This window comes from Cavia porcellus, unplaced genomic scaffold, assembly GCF_034190915.1.
Source record: "Cavia porcellus strain 051 isolate PalLab524CR breed Dunkin Hartley unplaced genomic scaffold, mCavPor4.1 scaffold_1, whole genome shotgun sequence".
Taxonomy (NCBI): Eukaryota; Metazoa; Chordata; class Mammalia; order Rodentia; family Caviidae; genus Cavia; species Cavia porcellus.
Genome location: NW_026947484.1, coordinates 129773667 through 129793888, shown reverse-complemented (window position 1 = coordinate 129793888; position 20222 = coordinate 129773667). Strand labels below are relative to the sequence as shown.

General features: G+C 42.4%; 1 protein-coding gene across 1 annotated transcript; it reads right to left on the bottom strand.

The window, feature by feature from the left end:
* Positions 1 to 6987: 6987 nt before the first annotated feature.
* Positions 6988 to 11901, bottom strand: Gstm2 (glutathione S-transferase, mu 2). Its single transcript, NM_001172834.1, is given in 8 exon segments — positions 6988 to 7512; positions 9247 to 9357; positions 9441 to 9536; positions 10466 to 10566; positions 10669 to 10750; positions 11024 to 11088; positions 11452 to 11527; positions 11798 to 11901. Coding segments are annotated over 8 exon segments (657 nt in total). The 5' UTR covers positions 11834 to 11901; the 3' UTR covers positions 6988 to 7422.
* Between the last annotated feature and the right edge of the window lie 8321 nt (positions 11902 to 20222).

Genomic DNA, 20222 nt, shown 5'->3' with positions numbered 1-20222 from the left:
CTCTGACTTTATTTGAATCTTGCTTTTTAATCTATCTAAAAGCCTTTAAAAAAAAACTCTTCCTTACATATCTTTGTCACTTTTTCACTCATTTCTGCTCTGATATTTATTATTCCTTTCATTCCACTAATTCTGGACTTAGTTTGATATTGTTTTTCTGGTTTCTTGAGGTGCAATGGTAAACTATTTGAGATATTTGTAAATTTTTTGATGCAGGCATTTATTGCTATAAACCTCTCTTAGAAATACCTGTGATGTCACACATAGGATGTGGTATGTTGTGCTTCCCTTTTCACTTGTTTTAAGAGATTTATTAACCTCCTTTTAAATTCTTTCCTTGACCCATTCATTGTTCAATAATATGTTGTTCAATATCCAGGTGCTTACATAGTTTCGAAAACTTCTCATACTGTGAATATTAGCTTTATTCCAATGAGGTAAAAAAAATACTTAATGTCTCATTTTGAATTATTTTTATTTGTTGAGACTTGTTTCAAATACTAACATGTAACCTATCATGGAAAAAGTTCTACGTGCTGATGAGAAGAAGGTGTACCCTATACTTTTGGGTGACACATTCTATAAATGTTTCTGAGGCCTGATCTGGACAGCAGTTTAGGTCTGATATTTTCCTTTGATTTCTATCTGGATAATATGCCCATTTCTGAAACTGGAGTCAAATCTCCTACTATTATTGAATTACTCTCTCTCTCTCCACGTAGATCTAATAGTATTTTCTCTATCTAGTATATGCTCCAAGGTTTATTGCGTATATTTAGAATTGGTATAATTTAAATTGTGCCCTTTATGTTATAGTGACTTTTTTTGTCTTTTGTTACATTTTGTGACTTGAAGTCCATCGTGTCTAATGTAAGCATAGCTATTCTTGCCCTCTTGCTCATTTTCACAGAATATGATTTTCCATCTCTTCACCATCAGTCTACTTGTGTCCTTACATGTGAAATGATTTTCTTATAGGCAATATATAATTGGTCTTGTTACTTTAGATATTCAGCAGTCTACATCCTTTAACTAGGGAGCTTAGTCCAATTACATTCAAAGTCATTACTGGTAGGTAAAGACAGTTTATTACTTTTATCACTATTGTTGTTGTTAGTTTGTACATTCTTTGTTACTTTGTCTCTGTCTTATTGTTCACATTTTTTGATTTATTTTTATTCTTTGACTCCTGTCTTCTTCGCTGGTGAATCTACTCTAAATGTTTCCTTTGTTATTACATTTAAAAATCTTATAATTCTCTACACTTTCATCCTTTCCCAACAATTTATATTTTTTTGCTTTTATATTTTGTGTTCCTTAATATTTTATTGTACTGATAGTTATCATTAACCATTGTGTCTTTTAACCATAATAATAGTGGTAAGAAATATTATTTAAAGTTTGAAATTACTGGAGTACTATGAATTTAATAATTAATACAGTCTACCAGTAAGAGTTATATATGTTTTCATGATAATTATTTGCATTCTTATGCATCCATATGAAGCAATCCCTTTATAATTCCTTATAGGATCCATGTAGTGGTGATCAATTCCCTCAACTTTTGCTTGACTGGGAGAAACTATCTTTCTTTCTTTTTCCTTTGTTTCTTTCTTATCTATCTTTCTTTCTTTCCTTTTACCTTCCTTCAGTGCTGGAGATTGAACCCATGCACATGCTAGGCAAGAATTCTACCAGTGAGCTACATCACCAGCCTTTTTTCATTTCTGAAGAATACTTTTGTTGTATTCTAGGTTAGCAACTGTTACCCTAACCTCAGGATTTTGAATTTATCATCCCATTCTCTTCTGGCCAACAAAGTTTCTGCTCAGAATCTGCTGATAGTCTAATGAGTACTCCCTTTCTATAACTTGGCAAGTTTCTTTTGTTGCATTTAGAATGTTTTCATAGTCTTTGACATTTGACATAGTGTGCTTTGGGAAGAATTTCTTTGCATTGACTATACTTGAGCTCCTTTGAGCTTCAGGAATGTAAATGTCCATTTCTCTCCCAAGATTTACAAGATTTCAGGCATTATTTTGTTAAGTACCATTTCTAGACATTTCTTCATGTTTTTCCCCTCCCAAGTTACCATAATGCAAATATTTATACACTTCACGATGTCTTATAAATCCTATAGATTTAGCCTTTCTTCATTCTGTCTCATTCTTTTCCTTTCTGATTGGATTATTTCAAAAGACTTGTCTCCAAGATCAGAATTTAATTCTGCTTGACCTAACTACTACTGAAGTGCTCAGTTGATTTTCGTTTTGTTTCTTTCATCATTAAATTCTTTTGTTCAAGATTTCTGTTTCATCCTTTTTTATAATTGCCTAACCATTGGTTTTCTCATTCATACAATGAATTGTTTTAATTTTCTTTTTTCTATTTTTTTCTGGTTGTTTTTGTTTTTTGAATTTTGTTTAAAGACAGGGTCTCACTATGCAGTTCAGCCTAGCCTTAAACTCACTGTGTAGTCCAGGATGGCCTCAAACTTATGGCAGTCCCTCTGCCTCAGCCTCCTGAATGCTGGCATTATAGGTGTGTGCCACAACGCCTGGCTTAAATTTTCTGCCTGTATTCCCTTATATTAAGCTAAGTATTCTCATCATTATTTAGAATTCCTTTTCAGGAAATGTGTACGTTTTCAACTCTTTGGGGTCATGGAGTGGAGTATTATTTTGTTCCTTTGCTGGTGTTATGTTTACTTACTTTTTCAGGTGTGCATTGATATCTGCATGTCTATCAGAACAGTCACTCTTCCTATTTTATAGGGTGGTTTTTATTCTGAAAGAGTTACAGCTGTAGATGTATTCCTGGGCATCAGATATATAGGATGCATTAGCTTTGGTCCTCATTGGATACATAGTGTAGAATGTGTGCAGTTTCTTCAACTGAAATCAGTTGCAGGGACACCCACAAGTGCTTTCATGACCTTGGTTGCATGTCCAGGATTTACAGACTTCTGTGGGTACGGGTCAGGTCTGATAGATTCAGACATGGTTGTCTAACAGTGCTCAGACTGACAGGCTGGAACACACTTGCTGGAGTCAAGATTATTTCACAAAGCTTTGAATACAGGGCCAAGTGCTGTAGCTACTGATAGGAGAAAAATGAAACACTACCCAGTCAGTTTGTGCTCAGGAGAAGGGGCCCTGTAGCAGCTGCACTTGAGAATGGTATATTATCATTTGTGAGTGAGTGGTAATGATGGTGAAACCTCAGGAATGGAGCCATTCCAAGGTTTAGGGTGCAAATATGTATAATGTGTCTGCATCCTATATAACTAATGCTTTAAAAAAAAGTTTAGGGACGCTCTAAGGAAACACCCCACCCGATCACTGCCAGGGAGTTGGGCAGGTATCCCCTCCTAGCATCCTGGAAGCAAACTATACTTTCAGAGAGATTTAGAAGAAAATTAGCCTTCAGCTCCAACTGGAAGAGGCCTGTAGAGCTGAGCAACAGGAGTTCAGGACAATCAGCAGGATTAGGCAGGGGTCTGAGCAAGAGAATGCTATTATCTCCTCCATCATATATCTCTTCTTTTCATAACTCCAACCGGTGTATTCCAGGTACAGGTGGACAGCATGAGCCAACTGAGAGAGATGGCCTGTACAGCCTTCACAGAGGTAGGGATCCTAACTGTATGACTTCATTTCCTCCAGGTAAGCCAATAAGCTTACATCTAATACCATTACTACCACACACACACTTGCACACAAAAGCTCTCCAGGGAGGAACAGTAGGTCCTAACGAGGAACCATTTTCAGGTGTCAGTGCTGTGCTGCAGGCACTAGCCACTTCCTCAGACTTTTGCCTAGCTGAACCCCTCCTTCACACTCAGATGTCCCAGTAACCCAATGTCATACTGCTTCCGGATGTGGACTCAGAAATCAGCCACCATCATAAATGGGCTCTGACTTTATGAAGGTAGCTGGACAGACAAAGCAGGGCCTGGTTGTTCTGCAGCATTGGCCCATTCAACCTTGCTTTCCTGAGCCACCAACAGAGGAGAGGTAGAGCACATCGTTCATTCCCAACAGGCTGAAAAGTAAGACTCAATTTAGTGTAGGGTTTTACAAAGTGATTGGGTCATGGGGCATTGTACCTATTACTGGATTAATCCCTAGATGAATTCAGAGCTAAGTGTGCTGTGGAAGATGGAATCTTGTTCAGGAGCCAGGTCACTGTGTTTAAACCTGCCAAAAATGGACTGGAATTTTTGAAACTGAGCCAAAATAAACCTCTCCTGCATTATATTGTGAGTGTGAGGTAATGTGTCTCAGAATGAGAAAGTGGCTAAGACAAGGTCAAATACTGCAATTGGAAAAACATTGTCCTAGAAATATTGGCCAGCAAGAGGGAGGGCAGAGAAGCCATTGAGTCCTTAGGATGATAGGAACAAGAGACTGCTGCTGCAGAAGGGCCTAGAAGCAATCATACTCTTGTGTCAGCCCCTATGTCATCAGGGTACAGATCAGGAAAACACGAAAGACACTTGGGCAGAGAATTTGGTGATCAGGTGGACAGGCTGGGAAGCCAGTCTTCCAGGGTCCAGAAGAGGGAGGATGTGACTCTGGTGATCACACAGCTGACCTCTCATGCAATCTTTCTCCAGGGCCAAGCAGCCTGAACCTAACCCTGGTGTAGTAATTCTTTGAAAATTGCTGGGCTAAAGCCAGGAAGAAAATAAACTGAATTTATGTTTTTAAAAGTATGAGTTGACTGAAAAGGGTATGCAGATAGCTCCCACCAATCTCTGCCAATTTACAGTAGCTTGACTGAGACCCTTAAATACATTAAGTAGCCGCCACCCTTGCACTGGCCACAAGTTGAATACATTCATTAAGCACCTAAATTTTTCCATGGCCATGGACAGCAATGATGGAGATCAGCAAGACACAGCTCCTTTCCCTCTGTTCACCCACTCTCCACAGCTTGCCCAACAGCCTCATGCACACTGAGTAGGCAAATTTTCAGTAAGAGAGATGATATGTTTTAGGGGAGCCTTAAAATATGATAGCAGGGAGATTCACCATAAGGAAAGATGACATTTTCACTCCACATCTCCCTGGAATTTTATCAAAAGGCATTTCAGTTAATGCCTCCCAAATAGGCAAAGTCTCCAAATAAATGGGTATCCTCTATCATGTTCTGTTTTGTTTGGCTTTTAGCAATTCATTTATCATTATTATGGTCAATTAGTGTATGTGTTTACTACATACCCTAGGCACAGTTCTACATGGAAAAAATAATAGTTTAGGTACATTATTTTGCACATAAGTACCTAGATTATATAAGTACTATACATACACATCCCTATAGTAGCAATTGTACTTATACACATGTATCTATATTAGCAATTGGCTCATGTGATTGCAAAGATGGAGAAATTCCATGATGTGCCATCTGTAAGCTAGTGCAGCAAAAAAAGCCTGTGATGTATTCTAACTGGAATACAAAGGCTCCTAGAATGAAGATGGGAATTCAGGGTGGTGGTGGAAGTCCCAAATTAAACCTCCAGGCCATAAAACCAGGTGTACAGATATACCAGGAGAAGATAGATGCCTCAGCCAAAGAGAGACCAAGTTCATACACCCCTTCTCTACTTTTGGTTCTGTAAGGGCTCTGGATGATTGGTAAGATGGTGTCCACACTGGTGATAGCTATCCTTTTTACTAATTCAGATGCTAAGCTCATCTGGAAAAACTTCAGTGAAGAAAGATCCACAAGTGAATTAGTGGAACCAACCTCTGCGTCAGAAATGCTCAATTCCAGAAAGGAATGGTTTATATTTTTCTAGCTGGTGGTGACACTGAGCAATTTCACCTGCTTATTAGCATTTGTATATCTTGTACAGAGAAAAGTCTGTTCACATTGTTCGCCCATTTTTTTTTTTTACACTTTTTTTTTCTTTTTTCTTTTTATCGGTACCGGGGATCAAACTCACGACCGCCTGCTTGCAAGGCAGGCGCTTATGCCGCTGAGCTAAATCCCCAGCCCTGTTTGCCCATTTTTGAATCAGTTATTTGGTTTATAAATAAATCTCTGTTGGAGCACAGCCCCAATATTGTACTAGATGTGGTCTGTCACAATCCATAGAGGAATTAGGAGGTACCATGAAGTATTGGCCCTCTGTGGAAAATATTTCTGACCTCTGCTATAAATCTGAATCTGTTTTACTCTGGTGTAATATTTGTATCTATTTACTTAACTTTTATCACGGTTTCATGTTAACTTGTATTTTTCCTATATATTTTCATCATGTCTGTCTTTAAGTTAAAATTTAACAACTATAGACTTAAATAATTTTTATCTTACCAGATTCATAAACTTTTAGCTTAAGTGGCATTCTGTTTTATATTTTTAGTAATCATTTATTTTCTAGTGACCTTGAGCCTACATCTATTGCTCTCTTATTTCATAACTACAGGAGTTGATCCTGTGGACAGATGCTTGTCAGGACTCTCCTCAGATCTGCTTCCTGTGACTTAGTCTGACCAAGGCCAGAATCCATGGTACAACTGCTGTTTCAGAAAGCTGCTCATCGGGTGCTTCTCCAATTAGTCCTCTTACTTTATGATTTATCTCATGTAAAATGCTTCAGCCCCAAACTGCATACATTACTGCACAGCAGCCCAGCAAGCTAGGCCTGCACAACTGAGGTCACTTTGCTCCAAGGGCAGCTGGAGCCTCCTAATGCTTATGTAAGAGAGAGCTAGTGACTCAGACTCCACTATCTGACCAAGTAAAATCTTTAACACCTTATTCTGTACCTTTTGGACTATGTAATAGCTATGCCAGGAGCTCTAAGTTCCAATACCAGTTGTTTAGGCCCACCAAAGCTTTCCTAAGCTTGAAACTTTTCAAGTTTCCAAATTATCTGAACATTACTTATGTCAGGCAATGTCATACATGTCAGAAAATATTCAACATGGTTTCAATCTTTTCCTCAAAACACTTTGAATTCAACACATACACCGATTGTTATATAGTGGGAGATGTTAATGGAAAAAAATCCTGAGAATACAAATGAGGAATAACAGATTAAGGAGATTAGGGCTTGGGTAGTCACTATATGGAGAACTTGTTCTGCACACCAGGTGGTTCTGATCTTTCAGGCACTGCTGCGAAGCTCAGGGTCAGCGGGGCTCCTCAAACCAGAGTAAGGACAGTATGGCTGGATTTAAGGAAGGGAAAGGGGGCAAGGGAGCTTTGCAGAAGTACAGTAGGGAATAGCCTTGTCTATGGAGGGACTCAAGACAGAAAAGGAGTCCATAAGCCCTTTAGAATAGAAGGGACTAGAAAGGAGAAAAACATACTGAGAAGACTGAACAGGGATTGAGGGAACCAGCTGTGTCTGGGGCCCTTGGCCAGCAGGTGTGGCGATATTCGCCTTCCGTGTGGAGTTATTACATGGTCCTACTTGTTGCCCCACTTGGCTACTTTTAGATACATCGGACCTGGAAGGAAGCGGCTGGACTTCATGTAGGCAGAGATCTTCTTCAGGCCCTGAAGTGGGAGAGAGAAAGCAAGAGCTCAGGTCTGAAGCCCCACTGAGTTCAAGCAACACCATACCAGGGACATCCACTAAAGATTAAAATATGAATATAGAAAATTCAACCAAATACCTCACAGGATACTTCCTGCCACCACTGTATGTCAGAGGAAAACTGAGGAACACATCTTCCTCATTCTCCCAGGGCGATTACGAGACAAAAAGCTGGATGAAGCTAGCAGGGTTCTGAATCTACAGTTCTGTGCTGTTTGCTATTCTCTCCGCTTACCCACCCAAGAGGCTCTGTTGTTTCCCATCTGCTGAAACTTTTTTGTTTTTCACATCAAGGTTAGGACTTGCCTATAATAACACAGAGAAATGATCCAGCAAAACAAAGGGGCTGAGAATGCCTATGTGGTTTGGAGAAGTGCCCAAGTGACCCAGTGACTCAGCAGATCTTCCATGTAAGTGGAGAAGGGGAAGAGAACCCGCAAATAAAGCACTATTTATCTAAATTAAAAGGCTGAAACTGCTGTACTTGATGCTGATCCAAACTATACTAGGCTCCAAAAATACATCCTCTTTGGCTCAGGTACAGCAGAATACACTGAATAACATTCAGACGTGCTGTGTGGCATCTTACTAGGAAAGGTAGCCCGGCTAACGCTTGAAGTATTCAGAGAGCCTGGGTTTCAAGGCTCAGCTGGCTTCAGGCTCCAGCACTCTGCTTTCCCCCACCCTTCTCACAGTCCTGCCAGCTCTTGCACAATCTTCAAGGCCACACTGCCTGGATCAGAACCAGAGCTAATGAAAACTAGCTGAGATAACATATCACTTCATGTGGGGTGGGAAAGGAAAGTAGATTTCAGGCTGAAAAGCCAGTTAGGCTAATGCCTCAAAATTCCCAAACCTAATAAAATAGGCTTCACGCGACTCAAACAGGTGAAGTTGGGTTGTAATTAGCTATGAAGCGATGTCTCAGTTGTGTTCTCCAGCACGCAGGAGATGGCACACATACCCCACAATCTGGTATGCCCACTGTCTTCAGCTACACTGAGCCCCAGGATGGACAAGGGACCTCTGCATCTCCCTCTGAGACTGACTCAGCCTCATACTGAAGAGATGAAAAATGTCAGTGAATAGGAGTAAACACTCATGTGCTTCCCATTTCACAAATGAAAAATTGGGGTATTACAAGAAAGCAGAAGGAAAGGGGGAAAAAGAATGTCCCCAACCGCAGAACGGGTCAAGATAAAATCCTCCAACTGGGCACCCAGATGTGTACTCAGTGTAGTACAAACTACAACCACAGGCCCTCAGTACCCTCCTAATGCCAGCTGCCCACACTCTTTACCTGCCCTCTCTCCTAAGGTTGCTGGCTGGAAACCCCAGCTGCACAAAGGCCTAAAACTACCTTTGAGTACAAAATAGAGAGAACCACTTCTTGTTGCCCTCAGAAGCCAGAGTTGACAGGAAGCCCAGCGCAATCGCCACTGGCACTGGGATGTTCAGCAGATGACTCTTTCTCTCCAATCCTTGTGCAGTGGGGCTTGTAATTCTATTAACCTTCTAGCACTGTTGTTATGATAAATTTGACACACAAAAAATGAAAGATGTAAACACACTTCCTGGCATATAAAGTTAGTGCTCAGTCAATACCTATTATTCTTTATGTCGGTTCCAACATCAAAAAGCATAAGGAAAGAGCATGGAAAAAGGATACACAAGAATGAGATCAGAGGCATCACCTCAAAGCGTGATATAAATTCCTTCAGGTTAGGGAATGCCTCCAGGCACTTGGGTTCAAATATACGGTGCTGGTCGAGGACGTCATAAGCCAGGAAATCCACGAAGGTGATCTGTAGAGAGCTGATGATGAGTGGGCTGGAAGCTCATAACTTGGAAGAATGACAAATTCTCCTCCCCATTTCCCTCCCTTTACCTTGTTTCCTGCAAACCAAGGCTGCTCCCCCAGGAACTGTGAGAAGAGCTTCATCTTGTCAGGGAGGCCCTCCAAGAACTCTGGCTTCTTTTTCTCCTGGTACAAACATCAGGTGTCACCACCATCAGACACAAGTTTCCCCACAAAGGAACTTGCATGGCCCCAGCTGTCCAGAGCTGAGCAACCATCTTCCCTAAGATTGAGACTGAGTCAGGGTACAGGGTTCAGTTGAATTCTTCAGCATTTAGTAGATTCCAACAGATACAAGACTCTCCCTTTTAGAAATGATGGAAAGACAAAGAGGAATGTAGCTCTATATCTAAGTCTATCACTATTAATGTCCAAATCAGATCTTGTAGGTCAGACCCAGGATTACCATGAGGACATGGTAGGCTCTGGACTCAAACGTCTGGTGGATTCAGAGAGGCAAAATACGAAAGGAACTCAAGAGAGAAGAAACCTAGTGGATGGCTGAAGAATGGAATGGATATTGAGTAATGTGGACTAAGTTAGATGTTTTTGGTGTTGAAAGGAAGAGGACCTCTGGCTGACCCTAAGGTACCTACTAGGAAAAGGTCCTGATTAATGCTGGTATCAAGGACACAACACTGGAGAAAGTATTGTGCAGATATCTGAAGAACAGGGTGCACTGCATTCCCACATATTGGCTTTTTCTGTCTCAAGGTTTGAATCACTGAATTAAGGAGCAAGCAGATGGTATGAATATCTCAAAGAAAGGGCCAATAGCAGATATCAGAGTCAAAGGCAGAGAGAATCTTGGAAACATGAATTTATTATTGAAACAAATCATCTAAAGGAGGAGTCTGGACTGTACCCTAGGATTTGTGGAGATTAATTCACAATGATTATTTGACATGATTTTGGGGTTTTTTAAGTGTAGGGTAGAAAATCTAGAATCAGTAACACCAGAGTTCAGATGCTGAAGAGAATGGGTATGGATATGAATACAAAAGTTAAACTCCTATTCCAAAGCATATCTGGTCCAGGGCCAATGGGTAACTCACAAAATCAGGGCTGTAGCAGACCATGCCAAGTTGTATACGAAAGTCCATAACCTGGTTCTCCAAAATGTCCATGCGAATCCTTTCTTCTTCTGTCTCCCCACCTGAAGCCCACAAAACAGAGACTCACCCTCAGAAACCCACCCCAGCAAAGCTTAGGGAGATGACCACTGTCCATCCCCATACCTAAAGCCAGGTCTACTCACACAGGTTGTGCTTGCGGGCAATGTAGCGCAGGATGGCATTGCTCTGGGTGAGCTTGTGAGTTCCATCAATTAGGTAGGGCAGCTGCATGGACAGCCAGGAAAAGTCAATTGGGATTCTAGGTCCCAACATCCCTTCCCTGAGCTAGTGCAGACATGAGACCTGGCCCTCAATGTGCTTGTCAGAACAAGTTTCCACAAATATACTGCACAAAAAGGGAATTAGGTAGGTAATAAGACAGGGTACACAACCAGGAGTGAGAATAGTTGCCAGGAGTTCTGATCCTAGACATTCTATGGTCAGATGAGGTATGGAAGACTTTACTTTTCCCACACCACCCCCCAACCCCTTACCTACATTGGGAAAGTCCAGGCCCAGCTTGAATTTCTCATTCAGCCACTGGCTTGTGTCAAAGTCTGGAGCTGTGGTAAAATAAAAACAAACCCCTCTTGAGTCCATTCTTGCTTCCCAAAGTCAGGGACAAGAACCTTAAGACAGGACAACTACAATGTGAACCACTAAGCCCCACATTCCAAGGATGCAAGGTAAAATGTGCTTATAAGGGCTATGGACCCAATAGGACTACGGCTTACAAAAGTTTTAGGCAACTTTTAAAAGGAATTGGACCCATCTGCAGACAAAGTGAAACCTGGCACTCGATTCCCACATACATTCCTTGGGTAAACTACACGGTCTAGGCCATCTGCAACAAGTGGCCAGAACAGGGGTAGCTGAGCATCAGTCAGCAAGATTGGGCAGGGGTCTGAACAGAAGGGTGCTATTACCGTCCCCCATGGTGTATCTCTTCTCCTCATAGCTGGTGTCTGTGTATTCCAGGAGCAGGCGGATGGCATGGGTTAGCTGGAAGAGACAGCCAGTGGCAGAAGTCAGGAATGCAGGGCCATAACTCTGCCTGTGTGATTTCATCTCCTCCAAGTGAGCCCCCACCAGCCTAGTAATACACAGTTATACGCACTTTTCAATGCACACATACACAAATACCAAAGTAGAGGCCTCCTGTGTGGGATAAGCAAAAGTTTCCAGCATCTCCTGAAGAGGATCCATGTCTTAGAACTGTCTGCCGGAAGCACCCAATCCTCCTCCCACCCATCAGGAAGACCCCTAGCTCACCCCGCGGATGTCCCAGTAACCCAATGTCATCGGCATGGTGCTGGTGCTGTTGATCCACGGACAGATCTGTGCCAGGCAGACCTACTTCAGACAGCAGGCAGAGTACAGAGGGGCAGGGCCGGATTGCTGAGTCCATTTATGAGAGCTCCGCCCCGCCCACCCCGAACTCCTGCCAATCCTGTAGGCCCAAGCGCCAGTGAGCCAGAATTTTTTTAAGGACAGACTTCAGTACGATCTAAAGCAGGCTCAGACCAGAGGTCCCTGGAGTCAGGGCTACGTGCTCACAATCCAAAGGCAGGGCTGAGCTGTTGGGCCTCTCAGCCCCGCTGCCCACCCCACCCCTCGCTGTCCGTCGCCCCCTCCCCTTTCCCCCTCCCCTGTCCCTCTCCCCGCCCCCATCCTGCTGGGTAAGCTGGGAGCTGCCCTTGCACTTGGAGACCGGCCCAGACAGTGAAAGAACAAAGCTCTTCAACTTCCTTTTCTTCCTTGCATCTCTCACGTTTCACCTCTTAGCTGACGAAGGCCTGCAGATTCTGGGAGGCCAGGGTCAAACTAGAAAGAGGGACCCCGCAATCTGAGAGTTTTAATTTCGTGCCTATTACTGGAAAAAGAGGATACTTTAATGTGATAACTATGATCTATGGCAGCCTCATGTCTACAGAAACAAAGTGTCAGTGAAAAGGGAACTCCTGGGACTCCCACCACCACAAGGAGCATACGTGTTCTCCATGTTTTCCTTAAGGAATTTAGGAGACTGAGCGGTTCAGGTAGCTAAATAATGACTAGGCAGATTAGCCAGATTATCCAGTTAGTCTTTTGTTCTTTTTTGTGTGTGAATCTGTAACTGAGACTTAAATGTTGTGTGATAACTCGGACCAAGAAAGCAAGAAATTAAAATTTGGGAAGCAAAGGCTTTATTAGGTAAAATCCAGGCCTGGTGACGAGTCTCCGGGAGCCAATTTGGAGACTGCGCACCTCACAGCTAAAAGTCAGTACTTTTTATCTTGGTCCACAAACAGCTGCTGGTCACACAATGTAAGGAGGGGGATGGGGGTGTGACGCACTACAAAGCAGAAATGGCAATTGCAAGTCTCCCTGCATACTAGCAAGTTTAGATAAGAAGAAATCTTGTTTTTCTTAGCAAACAATACAGAAGTCTAACAGCAGTTAACAACCTTAGTTACCATACTTTAGCACTACAACTGTTATTTGTAGAGGGCAACAATGGTTAACATATCAATTAGGTAAGATTTTACAATTCTTTACAGAGGAGAGCATTGATTAACATATCAATCCTTTGCCCAGAGGGAAAGGAAAACACACATTTACAGTAAGGCCAAGTTACAGGTATTACTATGATACAAACGAAGCTATTTTTGTGAAGAATGTACAATCTAATACAATCTAATGCAATTAACACAATGTGTGACGGGATACCGGGTCTTTTTGGGTAGGGAAGACCCGGGTTGTCAGGAGCTATTACCTCAGGCCTTTGTTTTATGGCCTTTAGGAAGTTAAAACTTAACCTAGTTAGATTTGAAGGGAGAAGGGGAGGGGAAGCAGCAGGTGGGCTTATACCTTAGAACAGAACTTAGGATAGCTAGGGGGGCTTAGGTTATAACAGGTTGGACTTGCAGTGGGTAACTGAAAGCCACATAAGGCTTGGCATCTCTGCCTTCATTTTACATCTGGCTTTGTTACTATTTTTAAAATTTTTGTGTCAGTTTCTTGCTCAATCCTCCCTAGAGTCAGGTTAATTACTTAAGGGGTATTTGTCTGAAAACTGTTAATATAGAGTTTATTAGCCTTAAGTTTACCTAACCTATTTTGCCCCTCCTTCATGACTGAGGATACCAAGATAAGAGAGATTTATAGTGTCTTTGGAGGAACATTCAGTTTCCAGGTTTTTGGAGATGCCTTGGGGCAGCACTAAGAAGTCTCCAGTCATTACTGTAATCTCCCAGTCACCCTGGATTCCAGCAAAAGCAGACCTCCCAGACCAAACACTCCATGATAAGATCACTGTTCACCATGAGCAAGCAGTGATTCCACCACTGAATGGAGGCTGACCTGCCAACCCTGACCTAAAGAGGAACAGCCATCTCATGGGAACCAGATTGTCCCCTTGGGTCATAGGGAATTGATCTAAACTACCTGCAGAACCAGTCCTGAAGTAATGATCAACCAGACCACCTGCTTGGCCAGGATGACTACTCTGCTAGCTATGCAAACCCCCAGCCCTGCAAATTTCAGCTCTTGCCTTTGTTCTCCTTTTCTATAACACTTCAAAGTTTCTGTCAGTCTTTACAAAGGCAGAACTTGAATCCCTCTGCATGTCCTTCCCTGTGGCAAAGCCATATTGACTAAAGTTCTTTACTGTCCTCCATCATGGCTCTTCTTTTTGATTGAGTGTTTTGGGACCAGTGTTGGAATGTGCAAACCAGGGGTTTTCTCCTAGAACTCTAGTAACAAATCCAAATCCAACAACCAAACACAGTGGGGATGGAGTATCTGCATTGTTCCCACCACAGTGTGCTGCTACCGCAGCAAGAGAATCCTGCTGACCAGCCCAGGGACTGTGAGTACAGTGAGCATAGCTAGAGTGTGAGGTCAGGTGGAAGATTAGAGGTTCAAAGGGCCAAACACATCTCCTGCTTCTAAAGCAAGGTAGGAGGTGTCCAGAGTAGATCTTAGAGGATTCTAACTGTGATAACTCAGACCCCGGTATAAAATCCAAGAAAGCAAGAAGTTAAAATTTGGGAAGCAAAGGCTTTATTAGGTAAAATCCAGGCCTGGTGACGAGTCTCCGGGAGCCAATTTGGAGACTGCGCACCTCACAGCTAAAGTCAGGACTTTTTATCTTGTAAATCCACAAACAGCTGCTGGTCACACAATGTAAGGAGGGGGATGGGGTTGTGACGCACTACAAAGCAGAAATGGCAATTGCAAGTCTCCCTGAATACCAGCAAGTTTAGATAAGAAGAAATCTTGTTTTTCTTAGCAAAGAATAGAGAGGTCTAACAGCAATTAACAACCTTAGTTACCTTACTTTAGCACCACAACTGTTCTATTTGTAGAGGGCAACAATGGTTAACATATCAATTAGGTAAGATTTTACAATTCTTTACAGAGGAGAGCATTGATTAACATATCAATCCTTTGCCCAGAGGGAAAGGAAAACACACATTTACAGTAAGGCCAAGTTACAGGTATTACTGTGATACAAACGAAGCTATTTTTGTGAAGAATGTACAATCTAATACAATCTAATGCAATTAACACAACTTGTGACGGGCTACCGGGTCTTTTTGGGTAGGGAAGACCCGGGTTGTCAGGAGCTATTACCTCAGGCCTTTGTTTTATGGCCTTTAGGAAGTTAAAACTTAACCTAGTTAGATTTGAAGGGAGAAGGGGAGGGGAAGCAGCAGGTGGGCTTATACCTTAGAACAGACCTTAGGATAGTTAGGGGGGCTTAGGTTATAACATTCCCCTCTGATGTTGTGACTGAGGTCAAATCTTTGACCTAAAGATCTCAGGGGACAAGTTTATACACTTGTTTAACCATCATTAATTTTATGTTCTGCATCTAACGCCTGATATATGCAGTTAGCCCATTTACTATTTAGGGACCTAAAGTACTAACAGTAAAATCATAACAAGAGGACTGGCTACAGTCATTATTATGTTTGTCATCCATGATGGGAAGGAGAACATTTGTTCTGCCCATCCCAGAGTCTTTTTGGAGTTCGGCTAAATTTTGTTTTACCACCCCAGACTTATTAGCATACAGGCAGCATTGCTCTCTTAAAGCCAAGCACAGTCCTTTTTCGGCTAACAGGAGGTCTAGCCCTCTGTTATTTTGGAGAGCTACTTTAGCTAAGGAGTCAATTAATAGCAGCATCATTCCTGCAATGCCACACAGATCTCTACTTGTTCTGCTGTTAGGAGATCTAGTCCCCTTCTGTTTTGGAGAAACTACTTTAGCCAAGTCTATTTGGTCTTGAATGACCTGAATGGTACTAGATAATGCCTAACAATCTGGTTGGAAGGTTGGACAGAAACCCCTACTCCTGTTGCCCCCATACCTAAGGCTCCTGATATCTCTAGGCCTACCAATAGGGAATAAATTGAATTGCCCTCTTTGAGTGGCCTGTGATGTAATCTAAACTAGGAATGGGGACAGGCTCATCCCCAGGTAGGACCTCTATATCAGGCAACAGGACAGCTGTTACACATATCCCTGTCCAGTTAGTTGGGAAGAAAGTATAGGCCATATTTCCTCCACAAATAAATACTTGTCCTTCGGCGGGATAAAGTAGGTAGTCTGGTTAACTATGGAACTACAATTAGTAAATGTAACTAACTCCACGTCAATGTTGGAGGTATCGTTATAAAAACCTCCTTGGAGACAGAGAGAGTCCTTGAAGCCTACTGGTTGTACTCTAAAGGGGGGACCAGCCCTACAATTTAAGTAATCTTGTTTCTCCAGTGTAGCCAGAGAAACACTGCGGGGGGGGTGGGGATGGCAAGGGGCATGAGGGAGCCCTGTGCCATGCATAACCAGGGATTCTTCAGCCAAAGTTGGGTTGGAAGCATTTAAGGCTTTATGAGTGGCCTCTAGAATATCAGAAGTTTGAGCATCCAGACCAACTCCCTACAATTTAGGCACCTTATTTTTATTTGCAGCTTGACTCATTCCTCAACCATCAGAGTTTTCTGATCTTATCTTGTGGGCCGCTCCTATCAGACACATGTATAGGGGCCACCCTGCTCCAGCACACTGATTTATCAACCATGCTGAGACATGAGGCTTGGGCATACTTTGAACTTCCTATCACTGTCAGATTTGTCAACCAATCACCTTTAACTCTTTTAGCCCTTGTCCTCATAAGCTCAACAATGAAGTTTTGCTATCTATGCCTATACATTCTTGTACAGAGTCATAGCAGGAGGAATGCATCTCTGAATACTAAGAACAATTCTGAGGGCATGGCCCTCGCTGGCTGCCTTTGTTAGGTATCACATGGGGCTTTATCATTTACATCCACCTTTTAGTCAAACCCCCTGTAACTGAGGGTATAGCAACAAGGAATATTAACTTGTCCCCACAATCTGTCCCAAGACTGTATGTATACAATTTATCATTTGTGCGGGAAGGCTCTTGATCTTTGTTTCTTATTATATGTATAATTCCCCCAGTTAGTGTCTTTACTTTTAGTAATATAGCCCCTACCTTTAGTAATATAGCCCCCTCCATAATCACAGGGGCTCCCATACAAAAATCTTTAACAATTGTTCTTTGCTTACAGGGGGACTAAAGTCGCCGTGCAAGGTGGGCATCAATGTTATTAAAATCAAAGCAAGCAAGCTAAAACAGTTTATGACCAGCATAATCTGACTATGCTTTAGTCAATTTTTAACTTTAAGGGTTACCAGTCTGCTATGTAGTCCACTGAGTATGTCCCTCGTTGTCTGCTGTTTTCAGTGGCTTTACATAAGTGTAGTGAATCCACGCAGTTTTTCCCTGCTACCTTGATGGCAGTGGGGGTATTGAGCACCACAGTGAAAGGTCCTTCCCAGCGGGGTTCAAGGGAGTCACGCGAACCAAGATTGGAGTCCTTGGGGCCTTGAGAGGCATCTCTGAAGGCGGGTCCAAGTGTTTTTGTCTAAACAGCTGGTGGATCCAGGTCAACACAGGTTGGAGTGTCTGCAGGGACTTAAGATCTCGATTAGTAATTTCAGCTAATTTGTCTTCTGACAATCTTGGAACCAATGGCAGGGGCCTCCCAACATGGCTTTAATGGGGGAAATTCCAGAAACATATGGGGTATATCTATCTCTTAACAGTGCAAAGGGAAGAAGGCTCACCCATTATCGCCAGTTTTTGAAGACAGCTTAGCTAAAATGTCCTTGACACTTTGGGTTCATACATTTTACTTGCCCTAAGCTTTGTGGCCGATAGGCACAGTGGAGTTTTAATTAATCTTTAATGCCTGGGCTAACTTTTGGGTGACTTGGGCTATGAAAGCCAGGTTATTATCGGACCCCATTGATAGTGGGAGGCCAAATCAAGGTATGATCTCATACAATAGCCTTTTAACTACCACTAAGGCTGACTTAGACTTAGTAGGGAAAGCCTCTACCCAGCCAGTAAAAGTGTCTATTAATACCAGTTTTACCATGTCCGTGAAGTCTACTTCCCAATGTTCTCCTGGAACAATTCCTTGATGTCGGGTGGTCTCCAGCGCAGAGCTCTTGGCTGAGTTGACTGACAAGCACTGTGGGCATCTGGAGCTCGAAGAGGTGGTCAGTTTGCAGAGTTTTGGAATAAAATACTGAGTTCTGAACAATTCTGCAAGGTGTAACAGCTCCCGCCCTAGTGCTTCCAGTAACAGTACTTGTTTATCAGGTAACTGGTACCAGCTCCCTGGGGTGGGGGACTTTACTCTAAGTTGAGATGCTAACTGTAGGTCTTTCTTTGTGTAGACTGGTTCTGACAAGGTCGGAGGGACTAGCATCAGAGCAGTTACTTTCTTGGGCGGCCCCTCTGATGTGGTTGCTATTTTTTCAGCGGCTTGGTCTGCCAAACTGTTTCCTAAGGTGACAGTGTCATCTCCTGTCTGGTGAGCCTTGTAATGAATAGCAACCCATTGAGGCAGCCAGACAGCTGTTAGAATCTGTGGAGCATTTTTAATCTTAGTCCCAGCTGAGGTTAAGAGATCTCGCTCTTGATAGATGGCTCCATGTATATGTACAGTAGCAAAGGCATATCTACTGTCAGTAAAAAAAAAATGATTACTCTCTTTCCCGTGGCTAGTTTTAGCCTCTCAGTCAAAGCAACAAGCTCTGCGTTTTGGGCAGAGGTGCCAGGCTCTACCCGCTTAACCCAGAGTACCTCCTTTTCGGTGGTCACTGCTGCCCCAGCCACTCGTTTGCCATTCTGGATGAAGCTGCATTTCCCAAAAGCTGGTCGGTAAGATCAACCCGTAGGTTTTGCTGCAGTTCAAGGATGTCCGCACACTCAAGGAAAGGTGTCCTTTGTTCCTCCAGGTCATCAGGCATAAGGGTGGCTGGGTTTAAAGCTGAAGAAGTCTTGAATATCACTGACTCTGGGTCTAGAAGCAGGGCTTGACAGTAGAATTCTGGCATTCAGAGAGCCTTTTTTTCAGGAGGGGTTTTGATAAGAATCTCTAAACTGTAAGAGGTTACCACAGAAATCACTTGCCCAAAGTGAGTTTTTTTTTACCTCCTTAAGTAACATTGTCACAGCAGCTAGCATTCTTAGGCAGGGGGGCCATACTCCTGTCACTGGAACAAGTCTTTTGGAGAGGCAGGCTATGGCCCTCTTCCAAGGGCCAATGTCCTTTGGCAATGCCCCAGAGTTTATCTATGAACAAGGTGAATGGCTTGGTAACATCAGGGAGTCCCAGGGCTGGGGCCTCTGTCAAGGCCCGCTTGAGCTGCTGGAAGGCCTGTTCACATTCATCAGTCCAGTTCAGTGAGTTTTGAGTTTTTCCCTTATGGGAGTCATATAGAGGCAAGCTTTTCAGTAAAATTTAGCGTACAGTATCCAACTATCCCCAGAAACTCTCGTCTGTTTTTTTAAAAATTTTTTCTCATAGAGCAATTCTAACACCTTGGTTATCTTTTTGTACATTTTCTAGTTCTCAAAGACCTTTTGTGCTATCTCTATTAACTGGCTGAGGGGCATTTTTTAAAACCTCTCAAACCTTTGCATTTTTTTGTCTAAAATGTGGGGCCGACTGAGTTGCAAAGAGAACAACTGGCGATACTGGGAAACCTCCTTACCTCTGGATGTCCAATCGGGGTGGGACAAAAGGAGAACATGGTTGTGGCATTCCGGATCAGAGAGCCGGCTTCATTTGGATGGCACACCGCTTTTTGTCCAAGGGTGTCACGTGGCAGGCCATCATTTTACTGAAATTATATTCTTAACAAAAAAAGGCTTTTTCATAGGTAACAAAATTGTGCTGCATAATCTCCCAGATGTTTACAGCACATGCAAGAACTTGTATCTTATCTCTAGTATCACCTATAATCTCATTTTAATGGAAACATTTTGCAGCAAAGTACAATCTTATGAATACTTTTACCAAAACTGATCTAATACTGTCAAATTCTGAACACATTTACTTCTTGTCAAACCTGTTATTTGCAGTACTATAAATCAAGACAAATAAAATTTACATCTTCTTGAGCCTTTTATAACTTATACCTCTTAAGTTAAGCTTTTATCTTTTTTTACATTCTGGCACAGCCAGACATTTTTACTTGAAGACCACTCTCTTTGTCCCTCTTTTTACTATTACCAATCAATTACCTTTTTCTCACTTCTCAGACAACATCAAAACTCTTAACAAAACCCTTGAAGTCACCTTTTAGTAGTCTAAAACACACTTATTTT